The 24276-nt window shown below is 48.1% G+C and overlaps 1 protein-coding gene across 4 annotated transcripts in view; it reads right to left on the reverse strand.

The window, feature by feature from the left end:
• Positions 1–24276, reverse strand: part of SPATA20 (spermatogenesis associated 20) — a 66249-nt gene that overhangs the window by 17173 nt on the left and 24800 nt on the right. For all 4 annotated transcript variants that reach the window (XM_061616026.1, XM_061616022.1, XM_061616025.1 and 1 more), the window contains 5 exons: positions 23022–23214; positions 21802–21970; positions 17268–17476; positions 7433–7632; positions 5317–5397 (listed from right to left, as the gene is read on the reverse strand). In XM_061616026.1, coding sequence (XP_061472010.1) covers positions 5317–5397; positions 7433–7632; positions 17268–17476; positions 21802–21970; positions 23022–23214 — 852 coding nt within the window. The remainder of the gene's footprint in view (positions 1–5316; positions 5398–7432; positions 7633–17267; positions 17477–21801; positions 21971–23021; positions 23215–24276) is intronic.

Consider the following 24276-nt stretch of genomic DNA (forward strand, 5'->3'; position numbering starts at 1 on the left):
TCTGAATTTATATCCTGTGCCCCTGCTCTCACAATGCCTACTTCTAGGCCTACCCCTTTTAAAATTTCATCATTTCTTTGGTTTTTATCCCAGGGGGGATGTTAATTCTGAACCGGACCTTTCTCAGCTCCTGTCGGGTTTCCCGCCTCAGTCAGTTTAAAAGCTGCTCTGCTACCTTTTTAATTTTAAGTGCCAGCAGTCTGGTTCCATTCTGGTTCAAGTGGAGCCCGTCCCTTTTGTACAGGCCCGGCTTGTCCCAAAATGTTCCCCAGTGCCTAACAAATCTAAACCCTTCCACCCGACACCATCGTCTCATCCACGCATTGAGACTGCAAAGCTGGGCCTGTCTGGCTGGTCCTGCGCGTGGAACCGGTAGCATTTCAGAGAAAGCCACCTTGGAGGTCCTGGCTTTCAGCATCCTACCTAGCAACCTAAATTTTGCTTCCAGAACCTCACGGCTGCATTTCCCCATGTCGTTGGTGCCAACGTGCACCACGACCACTGACTCCTCCCCAGCACTGTCTACCAAACTATCTAAACGATGGGCGATATCCGCAACCTTCGCACCAGGCAGGCAAAACACCTTGCGGTCTACACGCCCATCACACACCCCACTGTCTATGTTCCTAATGATCGAATCACCCACTACGAGGATCCCTCCACCCCCTGGAGATATATCCTCAGCACGAGAGGATAGCTGCTCATCCCCCAAGGAATGGGTCCCTTCTAAGGGATCGTTTCCCTCTTCCTCAGCTGGATGCTCTCCTTCCCCGAGACCATCGTTCTCCATGATAGCAGGAGAGCTATCATCGCTGGAGTGGGACACAGCTATAACATCCCTGAAGGCCTCCTCCACACACCTCTCTGCCTCTCTCCGCTTTTCCAGGTCTGCCACCTTGGCCTCAAGGAAATGAAGTCTGCATAAGGATCTCAAAGTACTATATATGGCTCCATGTGGAGACTTAGGAGAAGAGTTCCTGACACAAGAGCCCTGGTATACAGTTCCTAAGTACAAGTCCCCAACTGCCAGGAATATATAATACAACAGAAGTAAGTTTCCGAGCAGGCAGGGCCACGTGTTCCTTTGGCTTGCTTATGGGCCCCTGGTGCTTTAGGCTGTTTATTGCCACTTTCAGAGGAGACCCTAGTCCAGGCAGACATACAGAACTACCAGCCTCCTCAGTCTTCCTCCCTCCCAATTTCATTCAACTTGACACGTTCTCCAATAAGCCAGCTGTCAGTCATAAGGAGGCTGATACAGCCTAGCAAACACGACAGCTGCTGCGAGAGCCAGCTGTCACAAAAATGTAAGAGCCCTGCTGGATCAGGCCAAAGGCCTATCTAGGCTGGCATCTTGTTCTCACAATGGCCAACCAGATGCCTCTGGGAAACCCGGAAGCACAACTTGAGCACAACTTTACAATCCACACGCTAAAATCCTCATATATGACAGTTTCTCATGCCACTGCCAGTGATCTGAGGGTTTAGAAAAAGATTTAAAAGAAAAACAACATGAAGAGTAAAAAGTCTGGACCACCTTGTATAGTTATGTAAGCAAAGGGCCCAACCCCACCTCTGAAAATTTCACTGAAATGCTCCTTCACCTCCCCAGTTTTTAGGGGTGATTTCTCTCCTTTGATACCCATAAATGGCCCAGAAGACCCTCAGCTGAAAACAGTGGTTCAGCGCTACTTTGAACACAAAGCTCCTATGAGGCCAAGACACTAAAGCTCTGTTGATGTTTTCACCCCTTCATGATTTGACCATTTGTGCAGGGGAGAGACAAAAGGAAATCATCTTTCAAAATACAAGAAGCTGGGGGATTCTGAGGGTTTATCATTTACGTTAAGGCTTCCTAACATGAAAAGGTGGCCAAGGCACGCATGTGCTCACTTAAAAATAAGTGTTGTGCTGCATTCCTGAAAACTCTCGGGAGGACCTCAAACTGTGAGCAGCCCAGGAGGCTGCCTGTGGAGCACCCAAGAGCCACATCATATACGTGCTTTTCTTTAAGTTAAAAGGAAGTTCAGTCCCCAGTGCTCACTGGGCTGCCCATGCTTTGAGATCCTCTCAAGGGCTTTCAGAAAGTGTGGGCAGCCCAGGAAGCTGCGGAATGCAGCACAAGGACTGCTTTAAGCATGAACACACACACACACCTTGGCACCATATCACATTATGAAGCCTTAAGGCAGTGATGGAGAACCTCTGGCCCTCGGGCCTAATTAGACCCACCCATTTTGCCCGCCAGCCAGTCTGAAAATGCCAACAGACAGTTGATCATCAGGGCTTGCATAGCCGCAACCTCCTGTCAAACTTGGCCTGTGGGAGAGATAAGGATCCAGCCCACCGGCAGGATCCAGTTCCCCACCTCAACCTTAATGTAAATGACAAGCTCCTGCTTCATGAAAGCTTCAGTGAAATTCCTCCCTCCAGCCCCAAAAGAGGTAGAAAAAATGACTGCCTCTTTTGATGGGGAGTGAAGAGTTTCACAAAATGGGAGAGCAAGGTGAAGTACACAGCACTACAAGAAACACGATTTCCACATTCCTTTCCGTATCCCTACAGTATCTGGCACAAAATGTGGCTTTCTGGAAGCCTGACTACTCAGCCCCTTTGTCTCTTTTCAAGGAACACAGATCCCCACCCCCGCCCCGCCATCTATCCCCAGCAATTCCACTGCCCAAAACAGCTAATCCTATACTACTTCCTGTCACGCCCTACCACAAATCACAGGCAAAATAAAACGGAATGGCGAGACACTCCAAATAATGCATTCAAAGCAATTGACCACAATGTACAGAATGTATCCTGAGTTGCTAAAGTAGAGCTTTCTTCATATAGAAACTGGACCACAGAAGAAATCAAGACATTGGCAAACTTGAAGCACAAAGAGAGAAACTGACTGATCCTGGGGCAGACACACTGGTGGTTGATCAAAGAGCCTATGCAATGAAAGGCCCTAGTCTAATGCATTTAACCACAACTCTCATCCATCCTCTCTCCAGAGGAGGGAAATAAACTCTGCTGTGAACATTCTGCCTGCTGTCATCCAAACCGTTCATTTTGCTAAGAAAACAGGACATTTCCACATGGAATCTGTGTCAGCTTTATGAATCCAGATGCAGGGGCAATCCAGCAATGACAGCTGGGCAAGATGCATGCCTCTGTAATGATCGCTCCCCCCCCCCGTCAGGAATGCTGAGATCCCTGTGTTAAAGCATACACGCTCCAGAAGAACAAGCACTGGAAGAATCTGATTCCCAGGAAGGGGGTCAAAAGACAAAGAGACTGATGTTGTCACTGCTAGATGAACACAGCGTCACCATTTGGGAGTCTGCAGCCTTTACCTTGGAGAAAGGAGGGGGAAGTGTGAGTTGGTAGGGAGTGTCTGGAAAGTGAAACTTCTCCAACAAAAGGGAAGAGGGCAGGAAGATCAAGAAGAAAAGAGAGAAACAAAGAGACATAAATAATGAAAGGGCTTCTTCATACTGCAAGGATTTTATCCTGCGGTAGTCAAGGCAAGCAACTTAGCTTGGAGCATACAGATCAAGTCCCAATCCAAAGGCAGGTAAATTTTGACTTTTGTGGCCTGGCAAATAGCTTCATGGGAGTGCACAATTTCGACTGCGGGTATTTTTACTCCATTCTGCAGCAGTTTTAGCATTTGCCAGCTTTCACACAATCCTTGCAGGATTCTGCCAGGAAGCACAGCTTGCCAAGCACAACAGAACCTGGGAAGAGCCATGTGGTGGAGGCAGAGCTTCTCTACTCCCCACCTCCAGGAGTCTCAATGCTGTCCACTGACTGTCAGAAACCCAATCCCAGGGAAAGAAACATCTAAAATCCCAAGCTAACAGTGCAACCCTAGGCATGCTTACTTAGGAGCACACCCCAATGAAGACAGTTGGATTTACTTCCAAGTAAGCATGTTAAAATAATAAACTTTACCGTTAGCATTATATAAAATGAGTTTGTCTAATTGCCTTCTTTCGTGTAATATCTTATGGTCACAAAATATAGCCTTCCTTGTTGCAGGATGTAGAATTTTGGTGAAGATTTCACAAGGGTCCAGGCAGGGGGAAAGTAAAAGCAATCACTCTGAATAAGCTGCTTTGGTAAAGCAGACCAAATATGTGCAAGGTTCATAACTCTGAGGAGAGCCACTTTAATAATAATAATAATAAATTTAATTTCTGTGTCGCCTATCTGGCCAATGGCCACTCTAGGCGACGTACAACAGTTAAAACATAATATGATAAAATACAATACAATGATACAATATAAAAACAATATAAGAACAATACAGCAGCAGACAATAATATTAAAACAGGGTAGGAGGCATTCCAATCTTAGTAATTAACCCTCCCCGGAAATCCCCAAGGCCTGTTGAAAGAGCCATTACCTTGTTATGTCACTAAAGAGAGGGATTAGATACCTTCACAGATGAAGTCTAACCAGCAAACAGCTTTTTCAAAACCCAAGAGCAGCTCTGCTGGATCAGGCGAAAGGCCCGCCTAGTCCAGCATTTTGCTCTCACCAAGCAGAAGCCTACTGGAAGCAGTTAAACTATTAACAACACGGGAAAAAAATCATCCAACAGAATTATCCAAAAAGCAGGGATGGTTTTTATCTTATACACGGGTCTGCAGGAGTACAGCCTAGCCCCTTGGCTAAGAAGCCAACCTTAGGCACAGCATCTTGAGTGTTCATTCCTCTTCTAGGACCGGACCTCTTGCGGGCAAGCCAACAACATCCCCTGCCATTGTACCCCCATCAACGCAAATATGCTTGCCCATTTGCGGCCTTTTTGTCAACCAAAACAGCACCACCTTGCATTGCTAGTATGAATCAGACATATGCCTACAAGCCTCCCATTTTGATCCCTGTGGTCTCAACCCTGTCTCCACCGTGCTCCCAGCTCTTGTGTTATCTTGTTTTATCCAAGATCTTCTCATCTCTTGGTTCTACCTGCTCCCCCAAGGCTACCCTTTTGGAAAGGGCCCTTAAAGAAAAACTCAGCATCCTGAGTCATCACCCACAGTAAGTCCTCTTCACTGCCTGGATTCTTTAGCATAGAGTTTGCATTGCCTCTCATCAGACCTCGCAAGGACTCTTGTTGCTCATCAAACCTGCCCTCGTGAAGACTCTTGTAGTTCCTGCTTCTTGAAGGACCGGCTCCTTCTGGGACCTCCCTTTAATTGACCTCGACCCTATGATGGCCACCTTCACCCCAGTTACCAACATCCCTGCATCCTAAAAGGATGACTCAGAGGAATCGCACAAGCGAGAGGCCAGCTGTCTGCTGGGGGTTCTTACCCGGTTTGGAGTGTACGTGGAATAATAACAGTGCAGCAACTCTCTGGTGTCTTCTCCTGCTGGGTCACCACAGATAACAACCTGCCCAGAGAATAAAGCAGAATTAGAGCAAAAGACATAGCCAAGAGGAAAAAATCTCAGAGAGACTGACTGGCAAAGCACAATAGCGGTGGAGATACATTTCATCTCCAATCTTCCTGGACCCATAGAAGAGGACACTCTCTTTCACAATGTGCATACACAAGGGCCTGTGCTATTTCTGGGTTGAATGCCGTGAACCTCTCACCTGAGGGAGCCAAACTCATGAGGGATTCAACCCACTCTTACTAGGGAAAGCCAAACTGAAGGCCGCGGAACACTGCCTTTCCCTCCCTTTCCTTTCAGTGTACACTCTTTATAGTGCTGAAAGCATGACATCGTTCTTAAGCAGCAACTTTTACCTTTCCCCAGCCTACAGACGGCTGATGAGGTTCCTCCCTGAGTACTATCTTCCAACCAATTTGAAGGCTAGGGCCATTCTACGGTTACAGGCAAATTCAAAACCTTAAGTGCAAATTCTGGACCCTTAGGCTGCAATCCTAACCCCACTTGGATTCAATAGGTCTTACTTCTGAGTAGACTTGGTTAGAATTGCCGCCTTAGTGACTCAAGGAGGAATGGGAATCTGCTGCTGCTGTTACGCTCTAACTCCTAGCCACTGACCAAAGAAGGGAAGCTTCCAACGTAGACATAACTCAGTTTGTATGACAGTTGGGTGGGGATAAGGAGGAAGGTGGCTTAAATGTGGTCGGAAGCAATAAATCAAAAAATGAATCAACTACCAGGGAAATCACTGGAAACAGATTGCGCCCAGAATATATGAACTGAAGTTCTTCTCTCAAAAGCACATAAGAACAAGAAGAGCCCTGCTGGATCCGGCCATAAGGCCCATCTAGTCCAGCATTATGTTGTCACAGTGGCCAACCAAAGGCCTATGGGAAGCCCACAGGCAGGACCTGAGCCCAAGAGCACTCTCCTCTCCTCCTGTGGTTTCCAGCAACTGGCATTCAGAGGCATATTGCCTCTGACAGTGGAGGTAGAACACAGGCATTGTGCAAAAGCAACTTCTCATAGCCACATGCAGACTAATGTTCTCTGCTCCTCAATCTTTTATACTGCTACACAATCAGGGAGGGCCAACCAGGGCTGCCCCATTACAGTTGCTCAGTAGAGGAAGTATTGAAGAGTGAGGGCAGAGGACAAACACACACATGAGCTCTCAGAGCAGAAAGAAAATGATGAGCGGCTATTGGTGATCGCACCAGCTGCCGTGCAGGGAGGAACTCCCCATGACTCTCTATGTGGCACAAAAGAGCTGAGAGAATCCAGGCACCCAGCGCTGGTGCAAGCAGAATCCCCACAGGTTTCAGGAGAGACCATGTACTGATTTCTCTCGACAATATCTCTGCTAAGGCCAGTTAAGAAGTGGCCCTTCTATGCTGCAAGATCAGTCAAGACCAGCTTATGCCTTAAAGCAGTATGGTTGTGGCGTCCAGCGCACTTATCCATCCAATTAATCACTAAAGGCAATCCCAGTTGGATTGCTCAGTGGCAAAAGCAGAAAAGAGAGGGCAACACACCAGCAGGAATTCAAGTAGGAGGAATGAATGGCCAAGTGGGGGAGTGGGGGACATAAAGTATCAAACAGATATGGAAGTCACCTGATCTAAACCCTTGCATTGAGTCACAAGCCATCATGCACTATTGTAACAGAGAAGCCCGCACTGAAGGAATAATAGATGATTGAAACAAAGAAAGGGAAGGACCAAAGATATACCACGGCCAGAGATGAAATAAAAATGTAAAAAATAAAATAAAAATTAAAGCAAACCCTTGCTGATCCCAACAGGGTATCAGTAAGGAGGACGGAGCAAAGGCTCTCAGTATCATTGAGATGGAAGTTTCCATCCTCCTCTATAGTCTTTCTTTAACATTCTAGATCTCAACTTTTCACCCATGCTGCTAGCAGTTCTGTTTCTCTGGGTCAGGGATAGGAGAAGTCACAGGTTCCTCACCCCTGCCCTAGGTGCTTGACATTAAGGAAGCGTACTCAGCCCTTTCCAGCCCCGAAGGATACCTGCTTGAGGGTCAGGTGGAAGGCTGCAGTGGCTCGGGCCATCTCGGGGAGAACAGCAGGAATTTTCAGTAACCTCTCTGAGAAGGCAGTCAGGATCTGCCCTGCTTTCTTCACCCATTCCTTGTGGCCAGTATAACTAGCAGCCCGCAGCAGGTTAGTGACGGCAATAGAGTTGGGGCTGGGCTCTGCACCATCTTGATCTAAAAGCGGGGAAACAGCAGAGTCAGTCAGTCACTTAGAGAGCACAGCTTTCCCCTAGCAAATCCACAGGCCATAAGAAGCAAGGATCCCCAGCCTGTCTGTGAGCAACAACTTTTTAGCTAGAGGTTCCAAAACCTCTAAGTTGATTTGCACCCTACAAGTTTTCTTGCAAAAGCCCATGGCGCCTAGAGTATGAAGGCTGTGATCCTGTGCCCAGTCCAGGGCAATGAGAGAAAATACCTCTGAACATAATGGGAAGTACTGAATAGGGCAGGACTGTTACTTTCAACAGTAGCTTTTGGACTGTAGAATTCAAGTTGTACAGTCTCCCATGCCCCTCTTAATTGCCAGTCAATTGCTCCCAGGATGCCTTCCCAATCTGTGACATCAGAGAAGCTAAGCCAACAGCCAGCCTCCAATCCTCACCAACCATATACACATACATTGGCTTACTGCAAATAAGATCATCTCACTCAGTGCTGAACACTGACAGCCTATAGATTGTGAACATGCTAGTGTAACATAAAAAGACTACATTTTGACAAGTCAAGGCAAGTATGATGAACAACAAGACCTCTGTGTGTGTGAGAGAGAGAGATAGGTAGAAAGGTAGAGTAGCTTGCCTGGTGCACATCTCTGCAGCCAACCCACATACCAGGCTTGAAAACCCAGCATCGTTCTATCACTGAAGGCTGGAAAGTGGGACATGAGGTGGGACTGTGGATCAGGCACACATTGCCGTTGGACATGGTTCTGCACATTAGTCTCAGGAGATGGCTATGGACTTTTACAAAATGCAGGAACTCATTTTATCTTTTTAAAGTACTAGCACTGGAAACACTGTGAAAGGGCCCATCAGCATTCCCATATTGGTACCAATATGTCCCGATACTACTTATATAGACCTTGTTAATCCAAGAGTGGGAGTCAAACTAGATGCAACCCGTAAACACAATTAGCAATGATGGCAATAGCTTTTATATGGTACATTGCAGGCACCTGGATAAGGTCTCTGGTGTGTGCGTACATGTGTATAGTTTTAACCCTTTCCCCCCAGTGCAGTTCTGATCTTGATTGGATGGACACAACCAGAGTTTATTTTTTAAAAGCTATTCATGGAGTTGCTAATGCACAACTGTTGTCACATCTAGTTTAGCCATCAGAAAGGGTCAGACTACTGAGGTGGTGATCAAGAAAGCATGTTGCATGGTATATAATGGAATCCATTTATCACAACCACCTAACAATGACAATCTCAAACAGGTGAAAAGGACTCTTTCCATGCAGAGGATGGATTCACACAACCCCTTTTTCCAACTTACTGCTTTCAACAATTGTACTTTATTAGAATACGATTTCTCCAGTTTTATTTATTTATTTTTCTATGCAAGCTGCCTTCTGGGGGCTTCAGCCTCAAAGGCAGCATAGAAATATTTAAAACAGTGACCCAGAACTGCACCTCAAAAAGTGCAGAAAAGGGAAATGAAACTGCTCAAGGGGCTGGAGCAACTCTCCTATGAGGAAAGGCTACAACATTTGGAGCTTTTTAATTTAGAAAAAGGGCATGGGGGACATGATAGAGGTGTGTAAAATTATGCATTGTGTGAAGAAAGTGGACAGAGAGAAGGTTTTGCCCAGTGCATGAACTATGACATTTGTAGTAGTGGCCATCAACCTGAATGGGTTTAAAACAGGATTAGGCAAATTCAGGAAGGATATGGCTATTAGTCATGAAAGCTGTATTACCACCAGGATTGTCCCATCCAGAGCCGAAATAATGAGGCTGGAGTGTGTGTGCAAGTAAATCTCGTTTTATTAGAGTAATGGATACATCAAAGGCATTGCGCTTCATAGGAAACCCTACGCTAACTCACTAGAGTCCCTAACTATACTCTAGACATGCTCTGCAGCGTGTGAAGGAAGTTGACTCAACGACCCCGCCACTGGGAGCGGCAGGCTTATATAGGAAATGTTTTCGAACATAATCTCTGACTCCTTTGTAATTCCTGTCTTTGCCCTGTCCATTTCTTGCGGCGATGGGAACGAGGAGACAGGGGACGCGCATCCAACGGCTCATCTGAAGACACCTGCTCCCGAGTAACGGGCTCGAGGTCAGGGGGCGGTGCCACACTGGAATCCTCCTGGGAACTGCTTGGTAAAGGAGGAGCTGGCACTGTCTCTGAAGCTTCCCTCCACAAGTCCTCTGCATCAACTGGGGGCGGTGCGCTCGGCTCCTCGGAAAGGGCGTTACTCGTGGGAACTGGCTGGACAGCAGGCTGCCCCCCTCCCACACGATCCTGCTCAGACACAACAATCCCCAACTCTGCTTCTTCTGGCTGCGGAGGCGCCTGAAACTCATGCCTCCCCCCTTCCTGTCCCTTCTGAGTTGGCTGCAGCGCAACATCATCCCCCCCTCCATGCTTTAACCCTTCCCACCTCTGAGGTCTAGATTTCTCTGGATAAGCCTCATGGAATTCTCTCACCAAAGTCGGAGCGTGCACATTCTCCTCTGTTTCCCAGGAATGTTCAGTTGGATCGTACCCCTTCCAATAAATCAGGTACTGAAGATGCCCTCGGTGTTTTCGCGAGTCCAAAATCTGTTCTACTTCGTATTCCTCCTCCCCCTCTACCAACAACGGCGGTGCGGGCTCCACTCACGGACGGTGAGGGTCGGGGGCAGCGTCCTTGGTCAACAATGCCCTGTGGAAGACTGGGTGCATCTTGAAGGTGGGCGGCAATTTTAGTCTGTAAGCCACGGGGTTAATCTGAGCCTCCACCTCAAAGGACCCTGCACGCCGATCCTGCAGTTTATGACACCGGCCAGGCATAGCTAGGAAACATGTAGAGATCCAGACCTGGTCTCCCACTTGTATGAGGTCCCCCTCTCTCCGATGCTGGTCAGCTGCACATTTGTAATCCGCTTTGGCCTGTTCTAGTTGCTCTTGGAGTAGCTGTTGCATAGCGTGAAGTTCCTGCAAGTAATCCTCAGCGGCTGGGACTGAGAGACTGTCTTTTGGGGCAGGGAAGGCTCGGGGGTGGTAGCCAAAATTGGCGAAGAAAGGAGCGTCTGCAAATGCACAGCATTATTATAGGCAAATTCTGCTAAATGCAGGTAGGACATCCAGTTGTCCTGCTGATACCCCACAAAACAACGTAAATATTGTTGTAACACTGCGTTGACCCTCTCAGACTGCCCACCCGTTTGGGGATGATGGGCAGACGACAGTCTCACCTCACTTTGCAGCAACTTCCACAACACTTGCCAAAAACGCGAGGTGAATTGTGTGCCCCGATTGGAAACCAGGCTGTCTGGCAGACCATGCAGCCGATACACATTTTGCACGTACAACTTGGCAGTGTCTTGAGCGCTTGGGAGCCCTGCGCACAGAATGAAGTGAGCCATTTTCGAGAAGGCATCAACGACCACCAAAACTGTGGTTTTCCCCTGCGAAGGTGGAAGGTCTGTTATAAAATCCATAGTAATCATTCACCAAGGTCCTCCTGGAGTAGGAAGGGGTTCCAGTAGCCCCGGTGTCTTCCCAGTGGCATGTTTAGCCCTCATGCAAGTGGGGCAAGAGCGAACGTAATGCTCTACGACCTTCTTCACCTTGGGCCACCAGAACTCCCGAGTGACAGCTTGAATGGTCTTAAAAACCCCAAAGTGGCCTGCCGTGGGGACGTCATGGCACTGATGTAGTACCCTCACTCGCAGTTCTCCGGGGGGCACATAAACAGCTTCCTGATGGTGCAGTATGCCATCCTTCCATATAAGGTCCTTCTGTTCTGCCTGGGGTGACGCACCCTCTTCGACCCGCTGCTCCTGCACGAAAGGGTCCTGTTGTTGCGCTTCACGCACTTCAGCTTCCCAAGAATCTTGGCAGGCCCCTACTACTCCCCGCTTGGGAGGGATTATGTACTGTAACGGTCTTGGGGTGGGATCTCTCAGAAATTCTGGCTTCCTTGAGAGGGCATCAGCCCGCTTATTCTGTGCTTGGGAGATATAATGAATTTTGAAATGGAACCGTGCGAAGAACTGAGCCCAGTGCACTTGCCTCTGATTGAGTTTACGGGCGATATGAAGACTCTCTAGATTACAATGGTCTGTGCGCACCTCAATTTCATGCTGCGCCCCTTCCAGATGGTGTCTCCAGGCTTCAAAGGCATCTCTAATGGCTAATAGCTCCTTTTCCCACACAGTGTAGTTTTGTTCAGAGTCAGTTAACTTTCTGGAAAAGTAGGCACAAGGCATCAGTTCTCCCCCTTTCTGGGCCGGTTGCAAAAGAACCCCTCCGATCGCGACGTCCGACGCATCCGTCTCTACCACAAAAGGGAGCGCCGGGTCGGCATGCTGTAGTATGGGTTCGGTAGCAAACCTTCGCTTCAGGCTCTCGAAAGCCTCTTGTGCAGCTTCTGTCCATTGGAAAGGTCCTGAGCCCTTCAGGCAATCCGTGAGCGGTGCGGTCTGATGGGAGTAGTTGGCTATGAAACGATGGTAGTAATTCGCAAAGCCCAAGAAGCGTTGCAAATCCTTCTTGGTCTTGGGGGGTTGCCACGTGAGTACACAACAAACTTTTTCTGGGTCCATTTCTACTCTTGCTGGAGAGATCCGATACCCCAAAAAGTCCAACGTGGTTAGGTCAAACCCACACTTTTCCAGCTTCGTGTAAAGACGGTGTTCCCATAACTTCTGCAGCACTGCACGCACATGCGAGTCGTGTTCCTCGCGAGGATTCAAATAAATCAGGATATCATCCAAATACACTATCATAAAGCGGTCCACAAAGTCCCAAAAGGTGTCATTCATAAAATTTTGGAAGACTCCAGGTGCTCCCGACAACCCGTATGGCATCACCAAATACTCAAACTGACCGTAACGGGTCTTAAACGCAGTCTTCCATTCATGACCTGCCTTAATCCTCACCAAGTTGTAAGCTCCTCTCAAGTCCAGTTTCGTGAAAATTTTGGCGGAACGCAACCTCTCCAACATTTCCCTAATGAGCAGCAGCGGGTAACTATTGGGGATAGTGAGCTGGTTTAGGGCTCGATAATCATTACAGGGACGGAGCTCCCCCCCTTGTTTCTTCACAAACAGCAGGGGTGCACCAGCTGGGGACTGTGAAGGGCAAATGAAGCCTTTCTTCAAATTGGCGTCCAGAAACTCCCTTAACGCTGCCAACTCTGGTTCAGATAGAGAGTAGATCCGCCCGGTGGGGATGCGTGCCCCAGGCACCAAATCAATGGCACAATCATAGGGCCGGTGAGGAGGGAGTTGCTCCGCTTCCTTTTTATCGAAGACGTCCCGAAAACTCCCATACTTGGTGGGCAAAGTTATCTCCCTTGGGGGAGACGCCCCTGCCAACACCTGTGGCTCCTCTTCAGGCTGGCAATGTTGATGGCAGTACTTGGAGGTAAAAACCACCACACCTTCATCCCAAAAGATTGTGAGGTTGTGCCTAACCAGCCAAGGCATACCCAACACCACCGGGAAACGTGGCAAGGATGCCACATAGAATGACAGGTCTTCCCGATGCCCAGGGACCTTCACTTCCACAGCCTCAGTCACCCGAGTCACCCCCCCCAGACTTCAGAGGCCGGCCATCTATAGTTTCCACTGCCAACGGCTGACTCAGTTCTCTTGTGGGAATAGCGTGGTGTAGCGTCAACTCTCGGTCTATGAAACAAGAGGATGCTCCGCTGTCGATCATAGCCTTGGCTGAGAAGCTCTCGCCTGAGGATAGGGTGATGCAAATGGGCAACAGAAGGGCCCCTTGGGAGGAAAGGGGTCATAACGGAGGCTCAGTGTCTGTAGCACCCCCCAACTCTCTAGCCTCTACTAGAGCTGGGATGTGAAGTTTTCCGGCGGCTGGGATCTTCCGGTTTTGGCTGCACAATTTCTGGTGAGGTGTCCAGACTTTCCGCAATAGAGACACAGTCCTTCACTCCGGCGTCTTTCCCTCTCCTCCTCTGTCAATCACGGTCTAGCCCCCCCCAATCTGCATGGGCTCCTCTCCCGAGACAGTAGGGATGCCAGGATTGGGCACGGGGCACGCACGGGGCAGCAGAGCAGCAATCTGACTCTGTGAAGGCTCCATTCTTCGCTCCAACTTTCTTCCTTCTAAGCGGCTGTCTATCTGTAAACTCAGTTGAATCAAACCCCTCAGTGAGTCGGGGTGTGTGGAGCGCGCCAGTTCATCCAACACTTCTGGACTCAGTCCATTTCTGTAGAAGTACATCAAGGCTGGGTCATTGTACTCCGTCTCCTGAGACAAAACACGAAAAGCATTCATGTATTGCCCTACAGACCCCCTTCCCTGTCTCAGGGTCCCTAACTGGCAGGCAACCGTCTCCTTCCTCTGGGGGTCTCAGAACATGTCCCCCATCGCATTCTTGAAGGCGTCAAACTGGCGCAATATCTGGTCGTTGCGAATCAAATACAGGGTGGCCCATTTTGCCGCTTCCCCTTCCAATAAACTGATGATGAACGCCACCTTCGCGTCATCAGTTGGGAACTCAGCTCTGCGCACTTGAATGTACAACTCACATTGGGCTAGAAATGTGGCAAACTGTTCACTCTGGCCCCCGTATCGCACGGGGAGCCCCACTGGAGACTTCACAGGGGCTGCCGCCCCAGGGGGCGCAGCCTGGACTTGGGCAACCAAGGCATGGAGATTCTGGTTATCCACTTGCAAGGCTTGTGTTGCGGCTCTGAGGTTTTGGTTCTCAGCTTGTACGGCTTGCGTAGTCACTCGGAGGTTCTGGATCTCGGCATACAAAGCTTCCATGGTGATAGGTACTCCCCCTCTTGCTCCGTTCTGGTCGATGTCATCCGCCATGGGAACAGGTTCGAGTAGGGATGGTGGTTGAGTCAATCTGTCCCGTCCAGAGCCGAAAGAATGAGGCTGGAGTGTGTGTGCAAGTAAATCTCGTTTTATTAGAGTAATGGATACATCAAAGGCATTGCGCTTCATAGGAAACCCTACGCTAACTCACTAGAGTCCCTAACTATACTCTAGACATGCTCTGCAGCGTGTGAAGGAAGTTGACTCAACGACCCCGCCACTGGGAGCGGCAGGCTTATATAGGAAATGTTTTCGAACATAATCTCTGACTCCTTTGTAATTCCTGTCTTTGCCCTGTCCGTTTCTCACGGCAACGGGAACAAGGAGACAGGGGATGCGCATCCAACGGCTCATCTGAAGACACCTGCTCCCGAGTAACGGGCTCGAGGTCAGGGGGCGGTGCCACACTGGAATCCTCCTGGGAACTGCTTGGTAAAGGAGGAGCTGGCACTGTCTCTGAAGCTTCCCCCCACAAGTCCTCTGCATCAACTGGGGGCGGTGCGCTCGGCTCCTCAGAAAGGGCGTTACTCGTGGGAACTGGCTGGACAGCAGGCTGCCCCCCTCCCGCACGATCCTGCTCAGACACAATAATCCCCAACTCTGCTTCTTCTGGCTGCGGAGGCGCCTGAAACTCATGCCTCCCCCCTTCCTGTCCCTTCTGAGTTGGCTGCAGCGCAACAAGGATAATGGTTCCTGGGAATCACAAGAGTGGCAAATGCTGGTGCCTTAATGTCCAGCTTGTGGGCTTCCCAGAAGCATCTGGCTGGCTGCTTCAAGGACAGAATACTGGATCCACAGCACTTTTCTTATGATTCTGAAGATTTGTATTTTAGCTAGGGAATAGATTGATGGACTAGCAGCTTGTGAACTCCTCCCTCTGATCTCCCCCCGTTTTACGCACCATCTGGCAGCATATTTGTCTCTGCACTGCCTTCCCTCTGCATCAGACAGCTGTAGACACAATTCTAAAAGTGAGGCAGATTCAGAAGCTATAGAACAACTACATGCTGAACTGCATGAACGCATACATGCCCTGATTTGTGTAATATATCCTGTAATGGTTGCAGGACCTGGGCTCCAGCTCCAGAAAGGCTCTTCTCTGTTAATAGAACTGGACATGTTTTAGTACAGAGTGATATGGTGGTGGACTCCCCTGGGTTCTCCTCCAAAGCACCATCTCCACCCTTTGCTTTACCTGGTTTCAAGCGCAGGGAGGCAGCAATATCAGCAGTGATGATAAGGAAAGGGGGAAAACACTTCCTGAGAGAAGGATGTTTTTCCCTTTGTTTGCCCCAGAAAGGGCTGTGGCACTCAAGCAGTGGAAGTTGGTCCATGAGGGCATATGGGGCACTGCCCCACCAACTTCAGTCTGCCCTCAGTCAGCTCCCATCTTGCTGGGTTTCTTGCTTACAACCAATCCAGAGGGTGGCCCTGCCTGTCAGCTCCCTCCTCTTTCAACTCAGTGTTGACCCTTGTAGAACTTGGGAGAGAGGAGGATGGGGACAAGACTAGATTTCGTTGGCTCTACCTGTCATCGGTTCTGGCTCCAGCTAGTGTTGGTCTCCCTGCCTTCTGCCCTACCAGTCCCAATGGGCATCGGCCACCCCTGCACTTGAGACTTGTAGGTTTCCCAAGGGCCACTGCCAAGGAAAATACTTCCTACTGTCTCCTTGCCACAACTGCTATCACTGCCTGCCCTCTTGTGAAGCTAAGTAAAGGACAGGCTTCGTTGGGGAGATGCCAGAGAATTTGGGGGGGGGTTGTTGGAAGTGGGGCAAGAGCAACTCTTGTTTGGGTTCTTTTGTTTGTATTCCGGAAGGAAGATAGAGTTAGGGTCCTCCAGCTGGCTACGCATGCCTACCTTTACCTGTGCTATTCTCTACCTAACTTCCTTCCTTCCCTTGTAAAGTGTTACGCTCAAGGAAGCTGACCTGCCTCTCCTTCCTTTTCTTCTTCGGCCGTCCGTGGAGAGAGGAGACATCTTTGTCTTTGCTTTCTCTCCTGAGCCATGAGGGCAATACCCAAGTCTGGGCATTGTGCCTCCAACTTAGTTAGTTAGAACTAGGTATGCCTTTCCTATCTACTACGTATTTCTATAAATAAAGTAGCTTTTCTTATTTTACTAAGTCTTAAGTCTCAGTGATCTAAATGCAGGATAAAAGCCTGCCACTTAGGTAAACGCACACACTGGCACACACACAGCTCAGACGGCTGAGTATCTCTGCATGTATATACATATGTCTATAGTAGTTGTTAGGGAAGCCTTCTCCAGCATAGATCTTGATTGAAGCCAGAGAAGGGTTCGGGGTTCTTGAAAGCTTGCTTCTCCTTTAAGGAAGGCTTGCAAGAATCCTGGGAGTTTGTTTCAAAGTCCGGCTCAGGCAAACCCCTGCAGCGTCTGTCTACAGAACTCAGAGATCCCTGCTTGCTTGCTCTACCTATGAAGAAAAGCCTTCCCCATTGGCTGCAACTCAGTTTTCCTTCCTACAGGAAATCATTTGTTGCAGAGCTCTGCTGTAGCCCGTGTACAGGTACTACCACATCAGCAAAACAGTGATTTGCCAGCTGAATGAAAAGGTCTCTGCATTTTGCATGCTCATTTTGCATTTTCCCCAAAAACGATTTTCAGTTATTTTTGTAATGTCTGTAAATCACCTTGACACACATATAGAAGGTGATTTATAAATTTAAAAAATTAATACATTTTTTTAAAAAACCCAGGAGGTTTTGTTATGGCTATCTTCTTCAGCCGGGGTTGGATGCCCGGCCCTCCCATCTCCAAGGGATGCACATACCATCCTTCATGCGCAGGAGCAAAGAAGGGTCGGCAGCCTCAGTGGAGAAATAGGCAAACCCCTTTGGATCCCAGAAGAGCTCATCTTGCTTGTGCTGCAGCTGCACCGCCCACTCCAACCAGCTTGGGTTCATCGAGGCCTCATAAAGGTCAAAGAGTCCTTGGATTACAAAGACGTAGTCTTCCAGGAAGCCATAGATGGGAACAGAACTGCAGAGGACAGCAAGAATGCAATGGAATCTGTGTCATCATAAAATAAGCTCATGATCTAACATCATGTGCATCATAGAACGATGGTATCCATTCCCATGCTAAGTTATGCTATCCTAAGATATTACCGAAGAGAAGAGATGGGCAACCTGTGGCCCTCTAGATGTTGCTCCTATCATCCCTGACCATTGGCAATGCTGACTGGGGTTGATGGGAGCTGGAGCCCAGCAACATCCCCAGTCCTTCCCTAGATCCTGACTGGTTAAGCACAGAGCTCAGCAACATGTTCACCAATATCCAGGCAGAACAGCCATCTCCTCTGCACAGAATGTGTAGAGCTGATGTTGGCCAGCCTTCAAGGTAAGGATTTTGACTTTTTCTTTTGTCACTAGTGAGAATGAGATATTGGAGAGCGACAGTACTTGAAGTTGGAATCTACCACCACCCGCAGCAGATTTTTCAGCAGTCTGGTGCTAAATTGCTCCTGGACATTCCAGCAGCATCTTACCCACTTTGGACATATTTATAGAAAAGCAATATATAAAATCTTTTTTTTAAAAAAAAAGTGTTGTTGTTGCTGCTTGCCCTGGGATGTTTAGAAGAGACAGCATGGACAGTTATGGAGCAACAGTGGGGAATTTGTGGCCCTTCAGATGTTGCTGGACTCTGTCTTCCACCTGGCCCAGCCAGTGATGAGGGATTGTGGGAGTTGCAGTCCATCAATGTATAGAGGGCCCTTCGCATCTTTGGTATAGGACGGTGCTTCTGCCTTCCCCGGCAGAAACAGTGGGACAGCAAACCTTTTTCACAGGAAGACTCCTCCATATTCTCTTTCATAGGGCAAGCAAATAGCCAATATATTACTTTACATATTAGAAACGTAGGAACTTGCCTTACAATGAGTCAGACCCAATGGTCCACCTAGCTACATTGACTGGTGGTGGCTCTCCAGGGTTTCAGACAGGAGACATATCCAGCCCTATCTGGAGATGCTGGGTATAGAACCTGGGACCTTCTGCATTCAAGGCAGGTGCTCCACCACTGACATACGGCCCTTCTTCCCAGCATGGGGGCAAAGAAGAAAAACGGCACTTCAACCCCTGCCGAACTGGCCATGCAGACAATGCAGAAGTGAAGGACTTTGCTGTGATGTCACCCAAGTAGATTACTGCTGCTCAATAGGTAGGTACTAATGGATAAAACATCACCTTTCCACCCTCCCCTTCACCTCCTCTCTCCACACTTTCCCCCACCACCTTGACTTGCCAGCTGCTTAAGCAAAGCTCAAGTCAACATGCAAGAGAGAGACAGTTACAGAGCTGCTATTAGCATTAAGAAGCCTGACCGATCACAATACACCTTTTCCTGATCGTCTTCATCGCTATTGACACACTATTAATTTGCGTTTGCTCAAAAGAAGAGCAGGCTTTGGGAAGGAGTAAGTCAAGGATGAGGGTTAGTTTGGGGGGTTCTGAAGCTTCTGTCGTCACAGGCTTAACATCCATTAGTCACCTGTTAGAACAAGACAGCGGGAGGGAAGCTGCTACAGAGCGCCAAGAGGTGCAGCAGCCCCCCTCCAGTGATTGGCTACATCAATCTCAGTGACAGGAAAGGTTTACATCACTCCAGTGCCTGCACACTTGTCTCTTCCTGGGCGTTCTCTCTGTGGCAGCTCAAGCTGTCGTGAATAAGCCTATGTTCTGGGCCTGTCAATATACATGCACCTGTCCTTAATCTTAACAGACACACACCCATCCCCATGGAATTTTCTATCACATACAAGGTGTCCGGTGTCATGTGATGATTATAAGAGCCAACTATGAGCCTGGAAGTCCCCACATGAAACAGGGCCTCACTGGGTGGCCTTAAGCATGATTCATTATGCCTCTGAATGTCAACTGCCGGAACAATAGTGGGAGAGGGCTATTGCCCTCGTGTCCAATGATGGGGCTTCCCAGAGGCATCCAGCTGGCCAACACAGGAAACAGGATAGAGGACTAGATGGGCTATTGGCCTGATCCAGCAGGGCTCTTTTTAAGACTTAGCCCACTGGCAGTAATATGGGGATGGTAATACTATTACCCTACTTGACAAAGTTCTTGCAAAGGGATACACATCAAGCATTTTCGGACACTTTAAAGCACTACGGTTCAGTTTACACATAACACCAAGCCAAACCATGGCTTAGGACAAACGTGCAGACACCGGGAGTCCTGCTCCTGCTGCCATAGTTTGGAGTAGCGTATCATAAGAACCCAGGCTGACGGACTGTCTCCTCCAGACCAGCCATGAGCTGCAAACCAAAAATGAGCCTTCGTTACAACTTGTAATTTGTCTGGAGCAAGACAAACCATGAGCCCAAGTTCAGACCACATCCAAAGCCAAACTGTTGCTTAGCTCCCTTGTGATCTTCTGTCCAGGAGCAAACAGGAGACTGTCTTACCTCCGGAGCAGAGCATATCTAGTATAAAAAACCTGGCTGTATGAAGTTCTCTGATCATGACTCATTTAAATGTTTTTTTCCTTTTCTTTTAATAATGTTATTTATTTAATTTTGAGAATTGCATTATTTTATTGATGTATGTATTGCTATATTGTATTATTCTATTTATATATTTTGATTGCTTTATTGTATGTACACTGCCCAGAGAGCCCTTGGGCTTAGGGCGGTATATAAATTAAATTAAATAAATAAACACATTTGTGCTAAGCCTTGGATTGGCTTAGTGTTATGTGTGAGCCAGGTTGCTGTGTAAATACAAAGTTTTTATTATTATTAAATGGCATATTTGTTAGTAAACATATGTAGATGCTCTTTAACAGGCCACCCAGTGACTTGACTCAGAAAGGAGCAAAAGTACATGCTGGTGTGAAAACAGAAGCTCTGCTTATCACTATGAAGATCACGTATTCCATTGCTCATTCAACCCAGAGCCATTAATTAATATCAGTAGGAACTTTGCCACTTTGTTCAGTGGAATGAAGAGATTGCACCTGCAGTTTTAAGGTCATAGCCAAAGATCTGGATTCATGTGCCAAGGATCCCTCAGAGTGGAAACTCCCAGTTTCATGTTCAGAGTTGTAAGAACTAACTAAATACTGCATGCAATATTTGCAAAGCCTGCATACTTAATTTTAAACATTGTGGGCAATATTCTACTGATGAGTCCTGTCAGCACAAAGATCTCTGCTTCCTCAATGGGACTTCACCCCTCCCCCTGCATGTACCCCACACTCTTCTCAAATCTGCTCCAGAGAGTTGGGGGAGCCCTCAGAACACACTTAGGGGGCGGGCAGAGGGAAGAGAACATTCCCTTGCACAAGCAGAAATCTTTGCACTGACAAAACAAACGACTTAGCGCTATGTTGGATTCCACCTCGGGTCTCTATTGTGACGTGGAAGTGGCAGAATTTGGCTATTTTTAACATTTGTTTGTTTATTTTACAGAAGATGGAGGCAAGGGCATTGTTGAAGGGACAGGGAAAAGTAAAGCGGTAAGCAGTATGAAGCCCTGAAGTCTCTTGCCAGTAGATATCTTGTCCCTCAAACTCTGCTGGTTTCCGAATCTGCCCACAAAACGTTAAAGCTTTTCTCCCCTCAGGAGAAATGTAGGCCTGGCACTGGCACCCTCCATTCTCCAGCTGCCTCTTTCAGCCAGTATCACAGAAACCAGCAGCAGCCTGTGCGTTGGTGCAGAGCCACTCTCCAAACACCAGAGTCACTATAACTCACCTGGCTGGGGTGGGGCAGCATGGGATGGGACAGTGGCGAAGACGGGGCTGGGCGAACACAGCAGTGGAGCCAATCCAGTGCACCCACTAGTGGTTCTCCACAGTCCTGACTTGCACCATCTACATCAGCTGCAGCGACACTGGTGTTGGGAGAAGAGATGTGAAGGTTCGGGGGGGGAGAAAATGTTCAGGAAAAAAACAGGGTTTTCCTCTTTTTTCTGGGGCTTGACGTCTCTAGTTGCGAGGGTGTCACTGCAGCTCTGCCCCACCCCACTGGCCCTTCCGGACAAACACAACCACAGTGCCACTTGCTTAAGTATACAAGCCCCTGCCTTCCACTGGGTCAGGCCCTCTGTCCTACCTAGGCCAGTATTGCCGACACTGACTGGGAGAAGCTCTCCAGGATAAAGTCTTTCCCATCACTTGCTCCTTGACACTATTAAATGGATAGATTTGCCAGGGATTTAACCTGGGACCTCCTGTATGCACCGCAATGCTTTACCACTGAGCTATGGTTCTTCCCACATACACACAGGCACAGTCCTCTTCTCCCCCACTCAGACAGGCTTCTTCTGTAATTGCTTCCCATATACCTCTTCTCCACCAAGTTGCCTTCCCCCCGGTAACAGCTTCTGAGCAGCTTCCCAGTAGTGGCACTAAACATGTGGTTCTGCAAGAAGGAAGCCGCACATATGGCCCGATCAGTGTATTCCTTCCTGCCCAAGATGGCTCCGCTTTGAGCAAAGCCAGAAATCATCAGCCCTGGGAGAAGGAAAAGGCAGAGTCAGCATCTCACAATGGCACCAACAATGCCCAGCTGGACTGACATGCCCAAAATGTTCAGCGAAAAAGTATTCCCCTTGACAATCAGCAATTGCAGAAGACAGGTCAGATGACACACCCAGCTGCTAACAATATGACTTCCTCACTAATATGGCCGCTCTCAAAATTCACTAAAGCAGGGTGAATGTAGACAGGAAATCATTTACTTGGGGAGAGGGTAATTTACCACAGTATCAACTCACAATACCCAGTGGGGAGAATTTATCATCCTTCTGCCCCAACAAAAAAAATTAATGGATTCAGAAGAAGAGGGCAAATATTTCCCTCATAGCTTGTGTGGAAGATATCACTTGGCAAAAAGCTGCAGATAATCAGTCAACAAGCCTTCATGGCTCTGAGTGCTATTTCTCCTACCAGGTTTTCAAAATGAGTTTATTCTTGCAAGGCAAAGACAAGACTATTTCTGAAAGAAGCCCTGTGAATTCTGGAGCCACTTGCTGAGCACACACATTCTCTCTCAATGTGTGTCTACTGCTTTTTCCATTATATGTTTAGGTGACTTTATTCCATAATGGGCAGGCGTGCCCCCTTTTATATAATGTGAAAAGCCACAGTAATGTCACTGTTGCATGAGTAAGATTATTTCAAAGTGCTTGTGAGGAAAACAGGAGAAAGGTTCTGCTGCCCCCTGCTGGCAAAATTGGAGAAAAGTTTCAGACAAATAGTGGCTGTCCAGGATCCTTTACCTTCAGGGACAGCGGGGGAGATTAACTATCAAGAGCAGAAGAGTAAGGAAAAAACAGTAAACAATTTTGGTTGTATCAGTAGCTGTCCTGCCAGCATCAGAAAGGTATATCTGCTCTGCTGTGATGGTATTTCCCTTTGAAGGCTGCATCATGGAGGACCCTATTATGGCTAAAATACTGTATTGTCTTCCACCCACCCCATCCCAAGACATCTGTGGAATCCTTGCATGTGATTGCACACACATGCACTGATGTCACTGAGTTCAGCGCAAGAGGAACCTCACCATTCCAGGAGGCCAGCATCTTGCTGTCCAGATGGGGCCGTGGTCGCAGGCGCCGTGCCTTATACAGCTGCTCCCGGCTTTTAACAAGCAACATCTTCAGCTGCTCCAGCTCAAGTCCAAACCGGGCAGCTGTAAGTTCCAGAGAATACTGCACTATCAGGACATTTTTTCCTTTTAGCTCATTGTGGGGATCCTGAAACAAAAAGCCAACATTAGAGAACAGGAAGGGACGAGCTGTTCTCAAAATTTGACTTGTGCTAACATCCTTCTAGGGCCCTCGTATCAGCATTACTCTAACTCACTGATAGGTTGAGACATGTAACTGGGGCAACATAAGGCAAGCTGCACCACTAGTGACCAGACCGTTGTCTTTTCCTTTTTTCCCCTCTCATTCAGTTTGATCAGATAAGGAAACAGAGAAATGAAGGAAACTACACATAAAGAAGGGGGGAAAGGAAGAGGTCAGACACCAACAGGAAAAATTAAAAGAAGATCCCATGTTGAAAGTTGGGGTTAAAAAAGTGGGTCCCATATTAGAGAAAAGGTTGAAGAATATTGATTTAACTCAAGGGTTGGGAACATCAGGCCTATGGGCCAATGTATCTCACACTGCCTTTGGATCCAGGCCATAGCCTGGAAAGCTTCCATTGACACCAGTGGGAGCTTTCTTATTCTTCTAAGCCTAATTGCTGGGGGGGTTGTTGCGATTCGGGGATGGCAGCAGAGAAACAAAGGGTTAACCCTCCCCATGTGACACAAAGAGGGTCATTTGGAATGATAAGGGCAGAGAGGACAGGCAAGCCAAAGAATCAAAATGCAGGTTCTAGACATAGCCAAGGAGCTCTAATGAAGAGCAGGCTGCCAGCAGTCTCTTCCTGCTTCTTTTTCTAGGGGCAGCTGGGAGGCTGGAGCCTGAGAAAGGAGAGGAGTTCAAGTGACCTCGAGTGAGCTTGCATGCCATGGGAAGGGAGGAGGGTCAATTCCTGGCAAGCATGTGTAGCTATTGATGACTGTAACTTACTTATCTTGAATGAAAGTACCTATGCAATGCCAAGAGGCATCATCAAACTTTAAAAAAGATGGATTAATTTATTTAGGGGGTTGGCCGAGAGAGAGGAAAGAGGGGAAGAATGAATTGAACTGGCCATGCAATATCGGATTTTCCAGTGAGTGATATATTTTGCCATTTTACATAATGAAGCTTCCGATTCACTTCTTCTCTTCAGGTTGTTGTCTGATGCGAGAGGAATTTGGG

Source organism: Rhineura floridana, chromosome 3, assembly GCF_030035675.1.
Source record: "Rhineura floridana isolate rRhiFlo1 chromosome 3, rRhiFlo1.hap2, whole genome shotgun sequence".
Taxonomy (NCBI): domain Eukaryota; kingdom Metazoa; phylum Chordata; class Lepidosauria; order Squamata; family Rhineuridae; genus Rhineura; species Rhineura floridana.